The sequence below is a fragment of the Aphis gossypii genome, chromosome X (assembly GCF_020184175.1).
Source record: "Aphis gossypii isolate Hap1 chromosome X, ASM2018417v2, whole genome shotgun sequence".
Taxonomy (NCBI): domain Eukaryota; kingdom Metazoa; phylum Arthropoda; class Insecta; order Hemiptera; family Aphididae; genus Aphis; species Aphis gossypii.
In genome coordinates, this window is record NC_065533.1 from 51,695,680 (window position 1) to 51,715,563 (window position 19,884).

The following is a 19,884-nucleotide window of genomic DNA, read 5'->3' on the forward strand; positions in this document are numbered from 1 at the left end:
AACGTGCAAAGTATAATTTTGTTATTAGTGCGTTTGCTTTACATATTTTATATACCTACTCTTAAGTAATAAACTGAATTATTGTATTTTGAATTTCTTCAGTTGTGATTACTTAATTAATTACTTGCAATAAAAACGCGGTGTTGATAAACTATTTTCTGATGGCCGAGTCATTCGTAATCAAATTTATTTAAATTTTACAGAATACGTATTCTGGTATTCAGTAAACTATAAATCTGAAGATTAATCGAAGGTGAATAAAAAATTCAATAAAATGTGTTATCTAAAAAAAATAATCTATTTATTTTTATTTTATATTACAACACGATAAAAAAAAAACTATCGGATGAGTTTCATTAATGTTTATTTATCTCTTAACATTTATTGTTGCACATATTTCACCATATTTACGTGAGTATATTTTTCAATATATTATACTCATATAGTATTTAGTCATATTTTTTTATATCTAAATTACAATTCGGTATATCCTACTTCAAAACACAAACGGATAAAATTATCTGAATATTATTACTAGGTACAAGCCACAAAATAATAAAGTGTATAACATATAGAGATTATTATAGGGAAATAAAATATTAAGCATTCGTATATTACGTACATACTTATGTACCTAATTTTTAAAGATGTTATTGTATTTATGTTATTCAAGAATTAAGAAATGTTAACAAATAAACTATTATGTAGCTACCTATAACTGTATAATATATTTTTATTATATTGTAATGCGTACCTATATAATAATATTGCAATATTACCTTTTGGAAAATCGTTCGACGCGATCGTCCATTGCCAATAGAGTGTCTTTCTTATTATCTTTTCGACATAATACTGGCAGTCTGGCCCACGAGGATATTGCCGATCGCATCCGTTTAATATTTTCTTGTGTTTTTTGTACCCTACGGTATAATTTATATACAAGATCCTGAACACTTCCAATGTACTCGTTAAGACCTAGGTAACATTTTTATTTTAATGAAAAATGTCTTACGTTATGTAATATTTTGGTAATATTTTTTTGTATATATTAATACTTATACATCAGGGGTAGCCAACATGAACGTGTTCGCGAGCTACGTGAAGAAATGCAATTATTCCAAGAGCCAAAATGTTTATAAATACATTTTATATAATTTGGTACTTTTTTATAAATATTTACAAAAAAAATTTTAATTCATAACAATAATAAGAAAATTTTGATTTTATAAATAAGACGCGAGCCACATCTGGCTTTGACGAGATTTGCAAGTTAGCCACCTCCTTTATATATATATATTTAGATGAGCATTATATACCTTCGGAATTCCAATTTAATGAATATTCGCCTTTTTTAACTAATTCATCGATTTGTTGAATCTCTTCTTGAACCAATTGAAACTCAATTTCTCGACTATTGTTTCTCAATTTATTGTAACTAATATTAATGTACAATTCGTGTTACTATTAGTAGGTATATATAATAATAATAATAAAACCTAAACTAAATAATAACTAGCATACCATTCTTTTGTGTTATTAAGATTAATGCAATATATTCTATACGTATCTTCACGTTCATGAAATTGTAATGCTTCAATAGGTATATCATTCAGTTCATATGAGCGAAAATAATGAACTTCTCTTAATATAGCAACCAACTAAAAATATTTATATTATTATTATTAGTCGTTAAATATTGAATAATAGAAAATATATTTTATTCACCTCTGGATGAAAATTGAGTTGTAACTCATTACACTTGGATCTACGGTCAAATAATGGCAACTTCAATAGCTCTTCGCATCTTTTTGATACAGTAACTTTCCAATTATCTATTAAATCCGTTTCAAGTTTATTTAAGGAAGCAACCATTTCATCTACTTCTTTTATAATTGATTGGGCCTTTTTAGATTGAACGATTCTAAAAATGTATGTAATTAATTTGAATTAAGGACAAGTAAAATAATATATTACGGATGATCTAGATTTTTGAAACATTGTATTGGATGCTCAACTCTAGCTTTAAGAGTTTTTGACCATTTCAAGGTACCAGCAATTGGAGGCATAAGCTTATCAACATTTACTGACCCTTTATTTCTAATAGCAATTAGTTGGCTCTCAAATAAATTCTATAGAAAAATCATAAGTATGATAATTATATGATATAATCAACATTTTATAAGCACGTCTATATACTAACTTTACAAATTGCAACTTCGTTAGACAACATGTTCAAAATTTTACCATAGCTACTTGTAAACATATCTTTCATACCAGACCGATCCATTACGACACCCACAATTTCAATTAACTATAAAATAATAATTTATGTTCATAAGTTCATAACTGACATTATATCGTTAAATATTATACTTATTTTGTCTTATAATTTACAAATATTCATACAATATGTTTAAAAATAATAACTATACATTACAGTTTTCGTACAATTAAATATTATGTCTATATTATAGGTAAGGCAGACAAGGCAGTATACAAATATTATAGCTTTGTTCTACCAAAACCGTCACTTTCAAATTTTAATAATAAACCTTGACAGTATTATGTGCTTTTTTTTACATAATGTTGTCAATTCAATAAGTACACTCATATATTTATGAATTGGTTCAAACTTGAGTTAAACTATTGTGTATTAACGTATTATTTATTTTTAAGTGCTGAATATTTGCGATTAAAATAAACAAATATTATTTAATCTTAAATAACAAATTAATTACAAATATTTTTGAATAAGTTTGAAATTCGTGGAGTATAAGGAAGTGTGTTGGGAGGGGGAATTTCGCGCGCGTTATAATTTAGTATGATAACCTAAACAGCTGTATAATTTGACATTTACATATAATTATATATTTTTATGCATTGCATTTTATACCAAAAATACTGACCTTGAAAACACTGTCTAAATTATGACTATCTTCAAACGCTTGACTAAGCGTAAATGCTAAGCGATGGTCTAAGTCCTTGATACTCTCTTTAAATTGTTCATAATCTACTTCGAAGCGCTCGTCTTCTGGTTCAAGAACATCGTATGCTTTACTAGAAAACAATGAGAACTGCTCATTGAAATCTGAATATATTTCAGTTATACGAGTACTGAGTATTCGACCTTTAAGTCCGCTAAATTCGATCCTTTCCAGTTTTGTAAATTCCACAACCGTATCAAAAAACCACTATCGAATAAAATAAGCGTTTATAAATAATCATTATAACATGCAATTTACCTACTCGCATATGTAAAATATATTAGTAATTAAGTAATATATAAATATTAAACGTACTTCAATTATCTGTAATCTTCGAATAAACAAATCTGTACGGTTGAAAATTATGTTTGGATGGAAAGTCCACAAAAGTGCAGTTTCTTCATTTTCGAAATATGACGGTAATTTTTTACGATAATCGTTGAATATATTCCTTAAACATAATTTATTATAAAGATTTCATGTTTATTTATTGGCAATTATACACCAAGATATTACAAATATTAATAACAGTAAATCTTTTTGACACAGAACGTATTTTGTTTTGTAGACATTTGGTTTTTTTGATAATCATGGAATAACAATATTTAATTCATTATTCTTTAATAACTTCTTTTACGAAGTATGTGAAATATTAAAAAATGAATTATAGATATGTTATAAATTATAATATATTATAACATTTGATGTAGGCTGATTGTATTTATTCTGTTTGATCTCATAATTTTTGATTCATATGATTCATAATATTTCCATAGAATAATTAAACTTAAAATATAAGACAAAATTCATATATCATGAATCGTATTTTTAGGTTTAGTTTTTAAAGCTACAGTTCCCAATTATTAATAAATGATTTTATGGTTAATGTAAAAATTAAAATAGTGTTACCTAAACTTTTCAAAAATAAATATACAATGGCGGACTCTCAATTTTGTTTCATGAATATCACTTTGAAATATTGATGTTGGATCCAAATATCGAACTGCCTATGGATAAAGAACATGATTTATGGAAAATTATGTTTCGATATAAATTTTTATGCTAACCTGTGTGATCAATAAATTACATATTTGCTTTAAAAGAACAATAATCTTGCCGGAACTACAGTAAAATCGAGAATTTGACCACACTAAGCAAACGACATGCATCAGTGGACTTAAGCATACAGCTATGTCGCCGAAATCAGTTTCTTCTAATAATTTAAAATGCTTTTGTAACGGCTTCAAATAGCGAACGATGTCATTAGCCTCTTCCAGTGCTGCATATCAGAAGAAAACAATCACATTTAGTGTTATGAATAAATTATAAATACAATAAAGACTACCAGAAATAACATTTGCATAAATATTCTTCAAACATGGATAATAAGCACTGTTGGTTAGCTGAACGATAGTAGTCATTTTCATTATCCGTTGATCTCTTAATTGTTCAAAAATATATTCTAAATTGTGTACCCGATTATTCCAGAATGCCACCTCTGTAACGAAATTTCAAAAATGATAATACTTAAATATAATGTACTCTCTATAATGAATATATTTAAAAAACTAAATTGTATTTTACACATTATTAATTTTAATATTACCAGCCCAAGGAGTTAAGTGTTGATTACTCTTAAATGCCGACACAGAATCTGCACTTAACACTTCAGTTATTTGAGTTGCCCATTTTATAATAACACCTTCAACAGCCGATTTAAAGTGTAGATCGACTATTTTTCCATCACTTGAAAAATATAACATCATAACTCATTACTCAGTGACAAATCATTTTTTGCATTTTTTTGATCAGATAAAAATTTACAAAACCATTAGTCTTATTACTTATACAACTATATTAGTCCTTATTAGATGTTTGTTTTTAAAAATGTATCTATAAATACATATTTTAAATTATGTTAGATAGCTCGGTTTAAATAACATGAAAATAATTAATTAGTGTTTTTTTATTTGTATATACGTATATTAAAGAATCTATAAAATAATTTTGAGCCCTATAAAAATTAAAAATTCCATACAAACATACAGTCATACTGAATATAGCTCTAGAAATTTAATACAACAAATTACTTTTTTAAAGTTAGTTTAAAATAAACGCTCCACGACCACAGTTCGTTTAAAAATAAAATAAACATTATTATTTATCTAAAATGTATAAAACATTAACGCCAGTAAAATAGTTATAGGCTGTATTCTTAAACAAAGTACCTTTTTAAAATCCATGTTTAATAATAATAATAATATAGACTGAGGCATAAGGCCACAAAGTTTTAAAAAAACTAATACATGTAAAATAATGGGTCATTTAGTTTAATGTAGGTACATAATATATCTGTTTCATCTGTTATTAAAATATTAGGTGTTATGTAAATATAATTCATTAAAATAAATAATCTAAAAATTTCAAATTATATTTTATTAATTATATAATATGCCATACCACCCTTACCTTTCCTTAACTATTTTTTCAATACTATCCAAACGTTCCACGCCAACCGGCATTGGTAAAATAGTTTGTCCATTTATTTGACCTTTAACTTGGTAAACAGTACTTTTTAGACTATGTACGTGTTCTTTAACGTCTAATGAAACAACAGTTGCCCAATTTTTATGGTTTTCCGGATTTGCAAGCAACGGAACAAAGATCTAAAAGTACATTAATACCCATTACAAAATGAATACACCATAGTAAAAATTTATAGTAACAAAATAATATGTTAAATAATATTTTTACAATGATAATTTTTTTTTAATATTTAAAATTTTACTAAAGCCGAAACGATACTTAAATAGATAATCATATTTATCATATTAGGTATGTAATTTTTATTTTATTTATGCTTTAAAATTTTAATCTTTTTCTTATGCAAAAAATGTAAGAAAAATATATACATCATAGTTCAATTCTAAGTTTATACTATTTTTAAAAGTGTAAAAATATGATTTATATATTTATTTAAAAATCTTAATATATTCTTTAGATAAAAATTGAATATCATACTGTACAAATATTTTACAACAAACTATTTTTTTATAATTTTACCAAGTGTGCATTTTTAGTTTTTTTTTTTCTAAAAACGATTCGTTGAGATCACCTTACATTACTCTTGTTATTTAATATATTTTTATAAAAATAAAAAACCACATGAAGAATTAAATAGGTAGTTACTTCTATCATAAACCACGGAAATATTATGTTATATTATCATATAACATAGTTATCACTTGGAAATCCTATACGGGTTATTACACGTACAAAATTAAATTAAATAGCAATATTATACCTAATATGGTTAAAATTGAGCCTAAAAACACAATTTATGGTTACCAAAAAATCTATTCATGTCTGTATTTTTTTTTTTTAACTCAATCACTATCTCTACGACTGATGCGCTATTTTTCATTATATACTATATACACCCTAAATTTCAAAGTTATAAGTACATTACATAAAATGTTATTCATTTAAATGTTCAGTTAAATACAGTTACACTACAGTCTATAGTCTATACTCTATACAATATTGAATGTTAACTACCTATTTAACTAAAGATAGGTACATTACATCTTAATATATTTCAACTGATCGAAGAAATTACCAAGGGTTATGACACTATTGACTACTGTGGATCTACATAACATTATATTTTAACATTGATCAGCAAATTAAACCAAAAATAATCGATCAATATCAACCATATTAAAATAATCAGTAATAATACGTATTTTTTACCTATCACTAAGTACACAAAATATAATACGCTATATACGTGCATTTGATGAATAGGTTTTCTATGTAGGTATTTAGGTACTACAGCTATATTATTGCAATAATAACCAGCAGTATTATACAGCTAAAAGGCCTAAAACCTACGTGCACACACAAGGCCATAACCGTACTTTGTAAGCAACGTAGATTGTAGATATTATAATTTATAATATTTCGTTCGAAGTACGTCACACACAGAGCTCTCCAACGCTGTATTTTTTTTTCGACGTTGTATAAATATTTTGTGGTCGTGCAACGAGTATAAAATATAAAAACTACGTATGACACGAACCGAGTAAACAGAACTACAATATAACATCAGAACGATCAACAAAGCTGAGATAATAAAATTAAAGACCATCTTATAATAATGTAATATTATGAGTGGTATATGTACGTGACTTACCTATTATTAAAGAAGGACCTAAAATAATTTTCTGATTGAGTTGAATAACATCACATTATGCATAACATATTTTGATAACAATATTATATAATATGAATGCATTTAAATTATTATTCGATACGTTTGAATAACATCGGTATAATATTATTTAGAATACCTACTATTAATTATTGTGTTATAAAGGATAATTTTCATGAATTATTATAATAAGCCATCATTCTGATACCTCATACCTCTGATTTTAGTTTGTAGGTATAGGTATTATTTTGTGCACGATCGAAACTTAGACACGCACCTCGGCGACTATAATAGTATAATGATTAATGACACAAGTCAAAAAATTGGCTTTTGAGATAATAACATCATATTATTAAGTACATGATTTTGAATTGTCCCCGGAGTAAAAATAATAGTAATAAAATATTTAATTTAGAATAATTATAATACGAGTAAAATAAACAATGATTTATCATTATTTATAGTACGCATAATAGGTATTAGCTATAAATAACATATTTTTATGTGTCTATTTAAACATAGGTTTTCTTTTTTTAAATAATGGGTCAGTCATGTTTAAGATATGATTTTATCATTATTAAATATTTATTTAATAATTAAATATTATACCTATTTGATTAAATCTTAAACACTATATTATAGTTATTTTTTTACAGTGATTTACAAGTTTATTCTTTTATGTTTATAAAAATGCATTAGTAATTATGAAATATAATTGGTAATTAATTTTGAAATTTCGCTTCTAATTCAATTTAGATACAAAATGCTTCCGCAATCATTTCGCTTTTTTTAATAAATTTATAAATCTTTTGCTATAGGTACGTGACGTGTTGCAATCGTTTGTAATGAATTGCAAAAAAGGTGAAGCTTCAGCAATTGTTATTTTTAATTTTATAAACGATTGTATAGGACATACAAATTAAGATATATATATGAGATTTTACAACAATGCCTTTTTTTCATCTTCAGTATAATAGGTATATGAACTATTTATAAAAATAACAGCTCATAAGTAATTATTTAAGCAAAAAACATACATACTATACAGGGTAACTATATATATTTAACGAATAAGAGCAAATTTAAATTCTATAAATATATTTCATATTTATTTTAACTTTTTTTTATATAACAATTGTTTTAATCAATACAAGTGTAAATTTCTCATTTTATATGTTAAACACAAAATAAAAAAATAAAAGTAACTGTATACTTACGTCATCTACAATAGTTGCCAATTGTTCAATAGGCTTACTCGCCATATCACCAATTATAAGAACTGAACTTGGATTGTCTTTAGGCACAACGACCTTAGCAATTTTCACAAAATAAATTGCTTTAGTTTTTAAAGGAACTGGAAAACTATCCATTGCAAATAATTGTGCAGCCATATTCTAAAAATATTTATTTAGTTTTAATATTATTACTGATACGTATTATAGTTAGCATAATATAGCATTTAAAAATAAATTGATTTAACAAGATAAAAAAACATATTTTCTTACAAAATACTAATTTATTCATTATGGATCTATTTATTTATATGTTATATTTTATAAATGTGGAATTAAACCATTTTAACGATTATTTAATTAAATATTTTGTTTAAAAGATTTTTAATAATTATTAATAAATGTTTATAAAATAAATATACTTTAATAATTAAAAAATACATGATCTTACAAAAACAATTTGCAGTTTAAAATTAGAACATTTGCATATTAATACAAGGTAAACCATCATTTATATTTTTTTCAATGTTTTAAAAATTATTATTCAACATTTTTATAATTACATTCAATGTTTGTTTAAACTTTATAAAATTTGAAATATTAAAATACAGAATATATTTTTTTTAATATTATACTTCGAATGAAGTAAAAAATATATCATTGTTTTCATATAGCTATATTTTTCTTTTAGTTTTATCTAAGTATTTATTATCTTAATGTGACACAACATAACACTATAAGTAAATTAAAATAAAAAATAATAATATAAGACAATTTTAAATTCTAAACGTTGAAGTTTAAATGATAATATAATTGTAAATTAATTGATATTCGTACAAATAAATTGTGAATACACTATTTTAGATTATATATAATCAAATAAAATGTTATTGGTAAATGGTATTTCATAATATTTATGTGTTTTTACTTTTTCTATAATTTTTTTTTCATTTATTATTTATTTTATAGAAGATCAAAGTATCAGACGTTCCAAATTATAATTAGTTACTTTATCATGCAATGAAAATAGGTCGTATTCGAGTACCCGATAGATATTTTTTATAATAAAATTTGTTCCTATACATAATAATACATTATGATCTATTTAGGATTTCACTATTGTTTTGTATTATAGCAGCTATAATATAGCTATTATACTTATTTAAGTGTAAAGAAAATGATCAAAATTAGCGGAACAATAGAATTAAATCTATCGTTTATATGTTTTTAAAAAGATTAGAATGAAATTAATTTTGATCATTTTTCCGTAATACATTTTCACCAATTATTTATTTAAGTACTTTTAAGACGTGCAATTATATTTAAACAAATTTAACAACCTTTTCTTTCGAGTAGGTATAATAATATTCAAAACTTATTATTTTTTTTTATTAATTTTATCACATTATCTAATAAATATAAAATAGCCATGTACCATATAAAAAGTTTAATCTATAGATACCAATAAATATTAGATAGGTACCTACTATACCTACCAAAATTTGTCGTTCAATTGAATTTATTAAAATTTATAATAATAAGTACACCACCGACTAAAACAATGTAAATGAAATATACTCCCTTTATATACTAAAAAAAAATTCTTGAATCATATTTTTATTATGGACGTTTAAAATTTGAAAAACATCTTAAATTTAAACACTAGCCGAGTCTCACGAATACCTATGCATATAGGACATAGGTACACTTAATACTTATAAATAAGTATTTTTATTTTTTTAATTTAAAAGTTTATTATTCAAAATATTTGTTGCATAACTAAAAGAAATATGTCTTTTATTTAAATTTAAACAGTATGATGAAAATTTAAATGTATTAACGTATGGTTTAATTGCGGTACCTGAAATATAATCAAAACAATACATTCTGGATTATCCAAGAAGTTGTAGACCTTTGAACCCTGTTCTTCTGTCACCATTAATCTGAACCATTTTTCAGACTTAACTTTCAGAGCTTTTATTATATAGTTTCCAAAAAACTCAGGTCGTGGATCTTGTGGATTGTCATTTCCTTCAGACATTTTGTCTAAAAACTAGCTTTAAATGTTTATTGATAAAATCCTGCATAATAATGTTATTAAAAATGATATTATTTTAGATTACAATGTTTTATTTTGATTTCATAATTATTTGGTACAAACAAATGTATTATTTCTCAACCTATCTAACATTAAAATATCTCAATATTTACTCAAAAAGACTCAATAACAAATTAGTGTCAATATTTATTACCATAAAAGTATCATAATTACCTGATTAAGAGTGTACTAGCTGATAATAATACTATATTAATATGATGTATCTGCGTACATAATATTTAACATTATATAGGAACGAAAAGACTTGCTTATTATCGTACATTGTTGCTAGTGAACCGTTTTGGTGGATGAACAAAATGTCACAGTAAACTTAAGCACGAGACAATATTATATGCAGTAATTTATTGGAGTATCGTGTCTTAAATGTCGTATGCGTGACAAATGCTTCCCAACATTTTCTTAAAGTTTAAATCACGAACGTTTAGGTTTAAATATATTGGTTAAGTAAAATTCTATTCAATGTAATACATATAGAATAAATAAAAACATAAGTATTATTTGTATAAAGAAATTGTATTATTTATAAAGCTGATATTGATCTTTTACTAGAAGTTATCACATTTTAAGTATCTTCTTTGGAATAAACATTTTTGAAAAATTGATTTATAAATAACAATATTTTAATTTTTTTTAATTAAGATTTTTAATATTCTTAACTCTAAATTTCCAGACATCATGTAGGAACCTACAAAAAACCATTTGATTCTGAAAAAATTGTTAACCCCTGATTTGTATAAATGAATCTGAAAAAAAAAACATGACTAGTTTAGTCACGCGATTGTAATATAATTCTTTACTATGTAAAAGTTTTTTACGTTTAAAAAAATATATAATATGAAAAATATAAAATAAACGGATTGTTTATTTTATTGTCATAGTAAACTCGTTACAAATAATGTACTTCACTCTACCCATCTACAGCAAAACATTTTAAACATGCTATAGGCTATAGCCTACTTTTTTCCATTTAAATTTTTATACTTACTAATATTTTTAATATTTTTTCAATTTCATATAGACATTAAACAAGTAAATAGGTACTTGAAATGTGTAATTAATTAAAAATTAATGACTTCACGAATTCTATAGTGTGAATACTTCTCAAACGTAAGACTATTAACATTTGTATGCTTTTGGATTATTGTAGTTTTTACATCTAAGGACGGATTATGCTTGCTCTCAGTCTTAATTTTTTTTTTACGATTGTATATAATGTATAGATATAGTACATATCGTAACCATATATACAATCTAATAAAAATATCTGCTTTCAATAAAAATTGATTTTATTTCTACATAAACGGGATAAAGCCCAGATCGTGTCTATCTATTTTAGTTGTTCATGAGTTTTATGTTGGTACAACTTATAACTTATGTGAAGTCGTCTAATAAGTTTGTTATTTAATTAAAATGATAATAATATTAATTAATAACATTTTATATACATTTTTAATGTGCTTATAAAATCACTATTTAAGTCATAATGGTCTATTTCAAACTTAATAACAAATTAACAATATTTTTTAAAAAATATTATTTTGTTACTTATTTAAATTGTATGGAAAAATATTTTTTAAAACTTTTCGAAAATATAATACCTTTAAAAATAATCTCATTATTATTGTAAGGAATAAATTTTGTATGAAAAAATGTTATGGGTCTTAAACATACGCCGTGTGATTTTTTAAAGTAGGTTATAATTAATTATTTTTGCTCGTTGGTTAATATTTAATAATAATTATATCATTAAAAATAATATATATTTTACAAGAAAAACAAGTACTAGCTAGTACTAATCAATACTAATAAGTATTGGTTTCAAAACAATTACATTTAAGTAATTAAAATTGTAATCGTAATGGTACCACACCATTAATAATAATATTAAATAATAATAATAACATAAGACAAAAATACCAAATATTTTAACAGTTACTACAGTTATAAATTATAATAATAAAATAAGTAGGTAATAGTATTGAAATTAATTAAATTCAAATTTTATACCCACCCAACCGAATGATTTTAATTGTAAAAACATCCGTCAATCTATATATTATGTATAAAATAGTTTATTAAATTCATAAATTAATTTTAATCAATATCAACAAAATTTGAAATTTAAGTGCCTATTAAAAAAAATTGTGACTACATATTTCCAATAATTGTTAATTTTTGTTATAGAAATATTAAATTAAAACTGAAAAAACAACAGCTTAATTTTAAAGTTTAGTTTTTTTATATTATGGCTGAAATTTGCCTACGATAGACCATATTATTATGATCGTATTGATTTTTATCAAGAATTTTTACATAATTATCTATAATAATGCACAATATTAAAATCTACCTACTTCTATGCCCAGCTGATGAACCCTTGTCCGAGTCAAATACATACTTCTTAAATGCCGAAAGAACACCAAATTAAGACACAAACATTTGCAAACATTTAATCTAGTTGGCCAGATGGTAGCAGAATGACTCCTAAATATTGTATACTCGAAACTTTTTTTTCTTTTATTGTTATATATGTCGTAGGCATATAGTCAAATCAGGCATTTTACTAAATGCCTAGGCATATAAACAAAGAATTTAATTTTTATGCAATTTCACTATCCGCCTAGAGGTTTAGTCAAATGCCTAGTAATTTAATAAAATGACTCGACATTTAACTAAATGCCTATTTCAAGTAAAATGCCTGATTTGACTATAATATGCCTACGACATATACACAATCAGTACCTCAAGGGTATAATAAGAGTATTGGCTAAAATAAAAATTATAATACATGAATAAGCTTAATAAAAGTAGCCGCCCAGTGATGACACTTTTAAGTGAGGTTATACATTAATTTTTACATATGTAAATATATATAATATATATATATACAGTTTTTTTTTTTTTTATTTGTTATTCGAAGTATAAATAAGGAATAAATATCAATATTTGTTTATTATTTTTCTAAATATTTTAAAACTTCAAATTTCAAGCCATACATGTACTATTTTTGAACGATATAAAAATAATTAAAATTGTTTTTCTCCGTTAAAATAATAATTTAAACTATAAAGTGATATACCTACGTCCTACATGGAAGATGGAAGTTATTAATTTTATTAAAAATTGAAATGATCAAAAAATTAAATTAAATTGGTGTTTAAATGTCACTACATTCGTCGTTTCATTCAGAAACTATACTATTAAAAAAAAAAACATGATTAGGTTGTTAAGATAACAATACATTCTTCGCTTTACCATAATACCTTAATATATTATATTAAAATACTCAATGATTAATCCATTCAAATTTATAATAGATATAAAATTTAAAAAATCATGTATTTAAATAATATAATATTAATACATATGTATAAATTTCTATAAACCATCGGTTCCCAACCCATACGCCACGAGCAGCATGGCACTGGGCCGTGAACCATATAATATTAAACATTATATACATACCTATTTAAAATAATATTATTATATATTTTTGTTATATATACCTAATAATATTTCTGGTTATAATTATATTTAATTAATATTAACAACAGTGTAGAACTGTACAATAAGTGTACAATTAACAGTACCGAACGTATTTGAATGTAGTTTTATCTCATATATATAATATAATAATATATACTATAATTATATGAATACGTGTGCTATAAGTGGGCCTCAAAGATTTTTTTACAAAATTGGTGGTCCACACAACTAAAAAAATTGGGAACCGCTGGTATAAACTATATATTAAAGTATTAAACATATAAACAAAATAAATAGTACCTACCTACCACAATTACGTTAAACTCATTATTAGGTATACTGGTATACAATACCTATGCAATACATTTCTTTGGCCAATATTTAATAAAATTAAATTTAATACTTATAATTAACCTACGTGATTATATTTAAATTAAGAATATTTAGTAATCAGTCCATGTTATACATATTAGTCCATATTATGATGTGTTTACTTTTCCAAAGTTTTCGTGTTTTTCTTCCAACAAAATCGATTCCGTCCTAGAACCATAGAAACAAATGTCATAACACGACGATATGGCATCTGGTCGGGTGGAAAACTAATAGTGTGTTCAATATTCATGGATTCTTTCTAGACCAAAACCGTACTCATTGTATACATGAAATTAATATATAAATGTCTGTGAGTGTAACACATCGCGTTTCACATAATAGGCTGTTCTTGATAAAAGAAAAAAACAGTTTACATTTGTACACTGTACCACAAATATATTAACTATCAAAACATAATTTCGATTATAATATAATAATAATTTGCACAAATATTTTGAAAAAAAATATGAATTCAATAATCGTTCCCGACAGTTTACCGGAGATATTAAAAAAATACGTGAAAGCTGCGATCCGATCTCAGCCTGAAGATATAGTTAATTGGTCTGCGGAGTATTTCAAAAGTGCAGACAGTCAATACGTTTCATTGACTACAAAAAAAAGTATTAACACTAAACAAACACAACATCGAACTCTATTCAGAATATTAGCTTTTCAAGTAAGTAATCGACAATATAGATAGTATATATTAAGTTGAATACCTGATACATATTCAGTATCACTAATGTAATTATTTGTTCATAATAATTGTTCCAGCTAGGTACCACTATAGGTACTAAAGAAAGAATAGAAGAAGTGTGGTCGGACTTATCGCTCGATTTCAATCTATTAGAACAAATTTATACGATTGGAGATTTTCGTGCGGAACAAGTGGACATGGTAGAATTTTTGGGTATAACTTTTGGACATTGGACAAAAGTAAGATAAATTGATATTTTTAATAATTAAAAACAAATCTCGATAACATCTATAAACATATTTTGTATTTAATTAATATTTTGATGGAAACAGAAAATATAGACTTATTGACTAGGTAATAATTCAGAAGACCTACTAATATAAATTACGAATATCAATATTATAGGTAATAGTCGTTATCAAATATCAACTAAGATCTGATTCATAATAAATAATAATTAATTAATGTTCATATTCGTATTCGTGCAATCGTGCATATTATATAATAAATATCAATTACAAGACATTAAAAAATTTTATCCTGTGTCCGATAATTATAAATAAAAACAGATAACCATAATAATCATTATTTAAACAGTTATATTATGCACGGAAAAAAATATTAACTAAATTATTTTAGGTATTTATGGTATTACAGTAATATAAAGAGTATGTCATTATTTAAAGCTGTATTATTCTTCATTGATTAGTGTTTATAAATAATTGATAAACAATAGTATAATATCTTTATTAGTTATTACTCATTAATCATTATCTATATGGATATATTTTATCTGTGATGTTTTGTTTACTGTTTGTAATAAATTACGATAAAAATAATAATTAGACAATAAATTATACGAATATTTATAACGAAATTACATATCTAATATAGACATATAATAGTATATAACTATTGGTATGTACCATATTATACTTAAGACTCAAGTTATACGATATATCTACCAATTGATTAAATATTAATCGAAAAAAAAAATGAGAAACAAATATTATTGTAGGTAACAATAATAATGCCATACGTATTGAGATACGTAAAATAAATCGTGACGTATCTATTCATCAGTGTTTGATTAAATTTATTTATTTATTTCAGTCGCTAAAAGAAACCGTATTATTGTGCTGCGAAGCATTCTGCAAGTGTTTGGCCGCCAACGGTTATTTCATGCACGTGGACGTCACCTGCAAGCTCTACGGATACCTCGCGAAGTTGGATTGTTCACTTCCGGACGACGTTTACACAGGTCGGTCGTATTAGATGCTACGTGACGTTATACGGACGGATAGTGTTACGTCACAAATGTTATAAATCCTTATCAAATGTCCCAATTGGATCCAAACAAATATTTCGTACTATATGAAAAACATATACTTTTAGAAAATTTAAACAAAATTTTAGTTTAAACTTTCAATTTAAGCGATTTTTCATTAAACTAACTATGCACAGTGCATTAGTACACATAAACCTTAATAACTAAACAATTCTGCTTAAACAACGTGTAAAATGTTAATTTTAAGCGATATTATTACATTGTAATAGCTTTTGTTTGGATCCAACGGATCCATTGATAAGATTTATACGTATGATAAGAACGTGTATGACGTAAGCACTATCCATCCGTATTGACGTAGCTCAATGCTCAGTTCTATGTTATGTTATACTTACGTGCCCACTGCTCACATTAATCAACGACAACACATCTTATGACTTATCTATCAACAACGGTTATCGGTCTTACCTACGAACAAAATAATCCTAATCTAACCAAACGTAAGGCGCAATAGTTTATGGACTTATGGTATCATACATATACCTAATAATATGTACCTACTACCATACCGCCCAAAAACTAAACGTCACGTTGGTACGATTTACAGTTATTATTATATTGGGTACCTATAAATATTTTGCTACGCATAATAATGTGAAGCTTCACTGGATAGGAAAAACTAGGTGAACTAAATTGTTTGAATATTCTGCCAATATGTTTGTTGTAGAGAACACTACGGTTAAAAAAGCACTGTAAATAAATATTGATTTTTGTTTTCAATAATATCTGAAACTTGAAAGGCATATAGTAGGTACATATTATTATATAATATGATATGTATGTAGGTACTTGATATTATACGGTCGTGTCAAATAACGTAAATAATTTTTACTAACAAATAAACATCTACTATAATTGACTTAGATAATATTCAACATAATAGGTTTTGATCATATTTACTAATATTTACTAATGTACTAAGAAACGCAAATAAATAAATGTGTCTAAATTTCAACGTCAGAGAAGGTACTTTAATATTTTAGATTCTGAACGAAGTGATGAATGTATTGATTTTACAATGATGTGTGTTTTTTTGTGTCTGTGTACAGCATAACTAGTCGAAATAATGCTTCAATTTCAAACTTTGGGGGTATAGTTTCCGATGGCAAAGTGAATATCTTGGTGCATTATAGAGGAAAAAAGTAAACGTTTTCCAACAGTTTTCAAAAAAATCGAGAAAAACAAAAAAAAAAATGACGGAAAAACGAGAATTTTTACGCGAAACCAGTTTTCGACTAAATCGATTTTTTTATATGGTTGTAATTCAAAAACTAATCACTGTAAATACTTGAAATTTTCACCAAATGTTTATGTTAGTATTATCTATATACAGTTAAATTTTAAAAAAAAATTTGAATTTTTTTGAATTATTTATAAACCACTGAAATTTTCGATTTTTATGAGAATTTTTTTTTTGAAATATTAATAAAAAAATTTTGGATGACAAAAAAAACTTGAAAATTTAATACAAGGTTCCTTTTGAGTTTTTCTTATTGTAGCCAAAAAAAAATTAAAAATCGTTAGTCACAATTTTTTTTATAAGCGTTTATAGTTCAAATTTGTACGAAATATGTCGAAATCGCGAAAACTTACAAGTAATTTTGAAGTTAAAAAATCATAAAATTTGTTGTGTTTATAACTAAGGATTAAAAATGCAACACTAAGTTTTCCTTCAAGTAGCTATAGGGAAAACTCGAAACATCATTATAGGAAAAATTGTAGGTGCGTTTGAATATTAAATTTTTACGAAATAGCGTAAATATAGATAACGATTTATCATCAAACGACTTTAAATATTTGTTATTATTCAAAAATGTATAATTCGTGGATACTTGAAAATTTCACCAGTTATTTAGATTAGCATTTTCTCTGCATGATTTAATTTTCAAAATATTTTGACTTTTTTTGAGCTATTTACAGACAACTGAAATTTTCAATTTTTCTGAAAAATTTTTTTTTCAAGTGTCGATAAAATTTTTTTGTCCAATCAAAATACTTGAAAATTTAATACAAAGTTATACATAAGTTATTCTTATAGTCATTAAAAAATTATAAGAGTATATAGGCACAATTTTTTTTATTAGCATTTGAAATTCAAATATTGACAAAAATTCGTCAAAACCATGAATATTTTCAAATTGTTTTGTAGGTACAATTCATAAAAATGTTTGTAGCTAAGAGTTTAAAATTCAATACGAGATTTTCCATAAGTTTAGCTTATAATAATTATGAAATAATTTAAATCCTGGTGTATTCAGGCCATTCAAATATAAACCACATTTTTCACCAACCATTCGAAAGGATATATCCTAGGCTGACAATAATCATCTTCGTTCAGAATCGTTTTTCGTATACAATGATACCTATCGTTGGATTCAAATTTAACACTCCTATAATATATAATAATGATCCATATGGCACCTAATGCACAGCAGAGTGGTACCCACTTACCTGCTTTTTTTATAACAATACTCTCTGATCGACTTTTCGGGTAGATATCATAAACATACCGATATAGTTTTATGAACGTTCATCGTATAGTATAACAAAGGCATTTCTATACAAGCTTTGTTTGTGTTTAGAGAACTTTAAGCCTTTGGAAATATATGAAATACAACTAAAAAATGGGGGCCTGTGGAAGAAGGGTTGGTCGGTGTCTTTAGGGTGCGTATCTGTAATCTGAAGCGTATAATTTACCGTGTTTAAGTGATATTATTTTTACACATCACATTTGTTTTTCCAGGCGGCGACAAACCTGCAGTGGTCCAAACCAGCAAGTCTTTGGACGTGTCTCCAGCACCGCCAACCGAAGTTAACCAGTTGAAGCAAAGTGACGTTTGTGTATCACTCGAATCGATTTTATCCCGTCGTCTAGCAGCAACTACAACAACAGACGGTAGACTGAAGACCGGATACCACGTACCGGGTATCGGGCCGACCGTAACCGACGATCAGGTGCAAAAGGTGTTCGTATATTTCAGAAAATGCGCTGCTGACAACAGCGGTTACGTGTACGATTTCGACATTGAGAACGATCGTTGCCCTCAGTTGGACGCTATTAATAATAATTAAACCACGACCTAATTGTCGTAACTGCTATACATTTAGTAATTTCGTTACGTAACGTCGTTATATTTAGCGAATAACCCGCTACCAGCTCGTGTCATCGGTCTTAGCGAGGGTTTCGGATTCAAATATAAACGTGGCCGGTGCGCACTTATTTAGCATCACTTACGCCGTAGCAATACGCAAAATGCTTATTATATTAGTTAAGTATACAAAATAAAAAATTGCCTAAATTGTATACAAATAAGTCATGTAAGATATAAAAATCTAAACAAACTAAAAATAGACCATAAAGCTTCAAGACTATTTAATAACAAAAATGATTATGTATACCTACTCGTTCATAATATAAAGATATTACCTTATA

At 25.5% G+C, this 19,884-nt stretch overlaps 2 protein-coding genes across 2 annotated transcripts in view; one reads left to right on the forward strand and one right to left on the reverse strand.

The window, feature by feature from the left end:
• LOC114126320 (dynein beta chain, ciliary) overlaps positions 1-10,973 on the reverse strand; it is a 70,964-nt gene extending 59,991 nt beyond the window's left edge. The window contains exons 1-16 of the mRNA XM_050205551.1: positions 10,702-10,973; positions 10,291-10,510; positions 8,415-8,591; positions 5,454-5,650; positions 4,591-4,730; positions 4,330-4,482; positions 4,052-4,263; positions 3,894-3,991; positions 3,300-3,435; positions 2,907-3,191; positions 2,201-2,311; positions 1,975-2,129; positions 1,726-1,921; positions 1,522-1,658; positions 1,317-1,435; positions 780-975 (exon numbers count right to left, since the gene is read on the reverse strand). Of these exons, the coding sequence (XP_050061508.1) occupies positions 780-975; positions 1,317-1,435; positions 1,522-1,658; positions 1,726-1,921; positions 1,975-2,129; positions 2,201-2,311; positions 2,907-3,191; positions 3,300-3,435; positions 3,894-3,991; positions 4,052-4,263; positions 4,330-4,482; positions 4,591-4,730; positions 5,454-5,650; positions 8,415-8,591; positions 10,291-10,470 (2,492 nt within the window). The 5' untranslated portion in view covers positions 10,471-10,510; positions 10,702-10,973. The remainder of the gene's footprint in view (positions 1-779; positions 976-1,316; positions 1,436-1,521; positions 1,659-1,725; positions 1,922-1,974; positions 2,130-2,200; positions 2,312-2,906; positions 3,192-3,299; positions 3,436-3,893; positions 3,992-4,051; positions 4,264-4,329; positions 4,483-4,590; positions 4,731-5,453; positions 5,651-8,414; positions 8,592-10,290; positions 10,511-10,701) is intronic.
• Positions 10,974-14,688: 3,715 nt separating this feature from the next.
• LOC114126326 (ropporin-1-like) lies at positions 14,689-19,884 on the forward strand. The gene is made up of 4 exons (XM_027990242.2): positions 14,689-15,082; positions 15,181-15,342; positions 16,217-16,364; positions 19,195-19,884. The coding sequence occupies exons 1-4, from the start codon at positions 14,873-14,875 to the stop codon at positions 19,521-19,523; spliced, it is 849 nt and encodes a 282-aa protein (XP_027846043.2). The 5' UTR covers positions 14,689-14,872; the 3' UTR covers positions 19,524-19,884.

Bases quoted from the DNA above. Each gene is read 5' to 3' on its own strand.
- LOC114126326 (XM_027990242.2), top strand. From the start codon at position 14,873: ATGAATTCAATAATCGTTCCCGACAGTTTACCGGAGATATTAAAAAAA. The intron at 15,343-16,216 runs GTAAGATAAATT...TATTTATTTCAG, and splicing joins CTTTTGGACATTGGACAAAA to TCGCTAAAAGAAACCGTATT. The intron at 16,365-19,194 runs GTCGGTCGTATT...TTGTTTTTCCAG, and splicing joins TCCGGACGACGTTTACACAG to GCGGCGACAAACCTGCAGTG.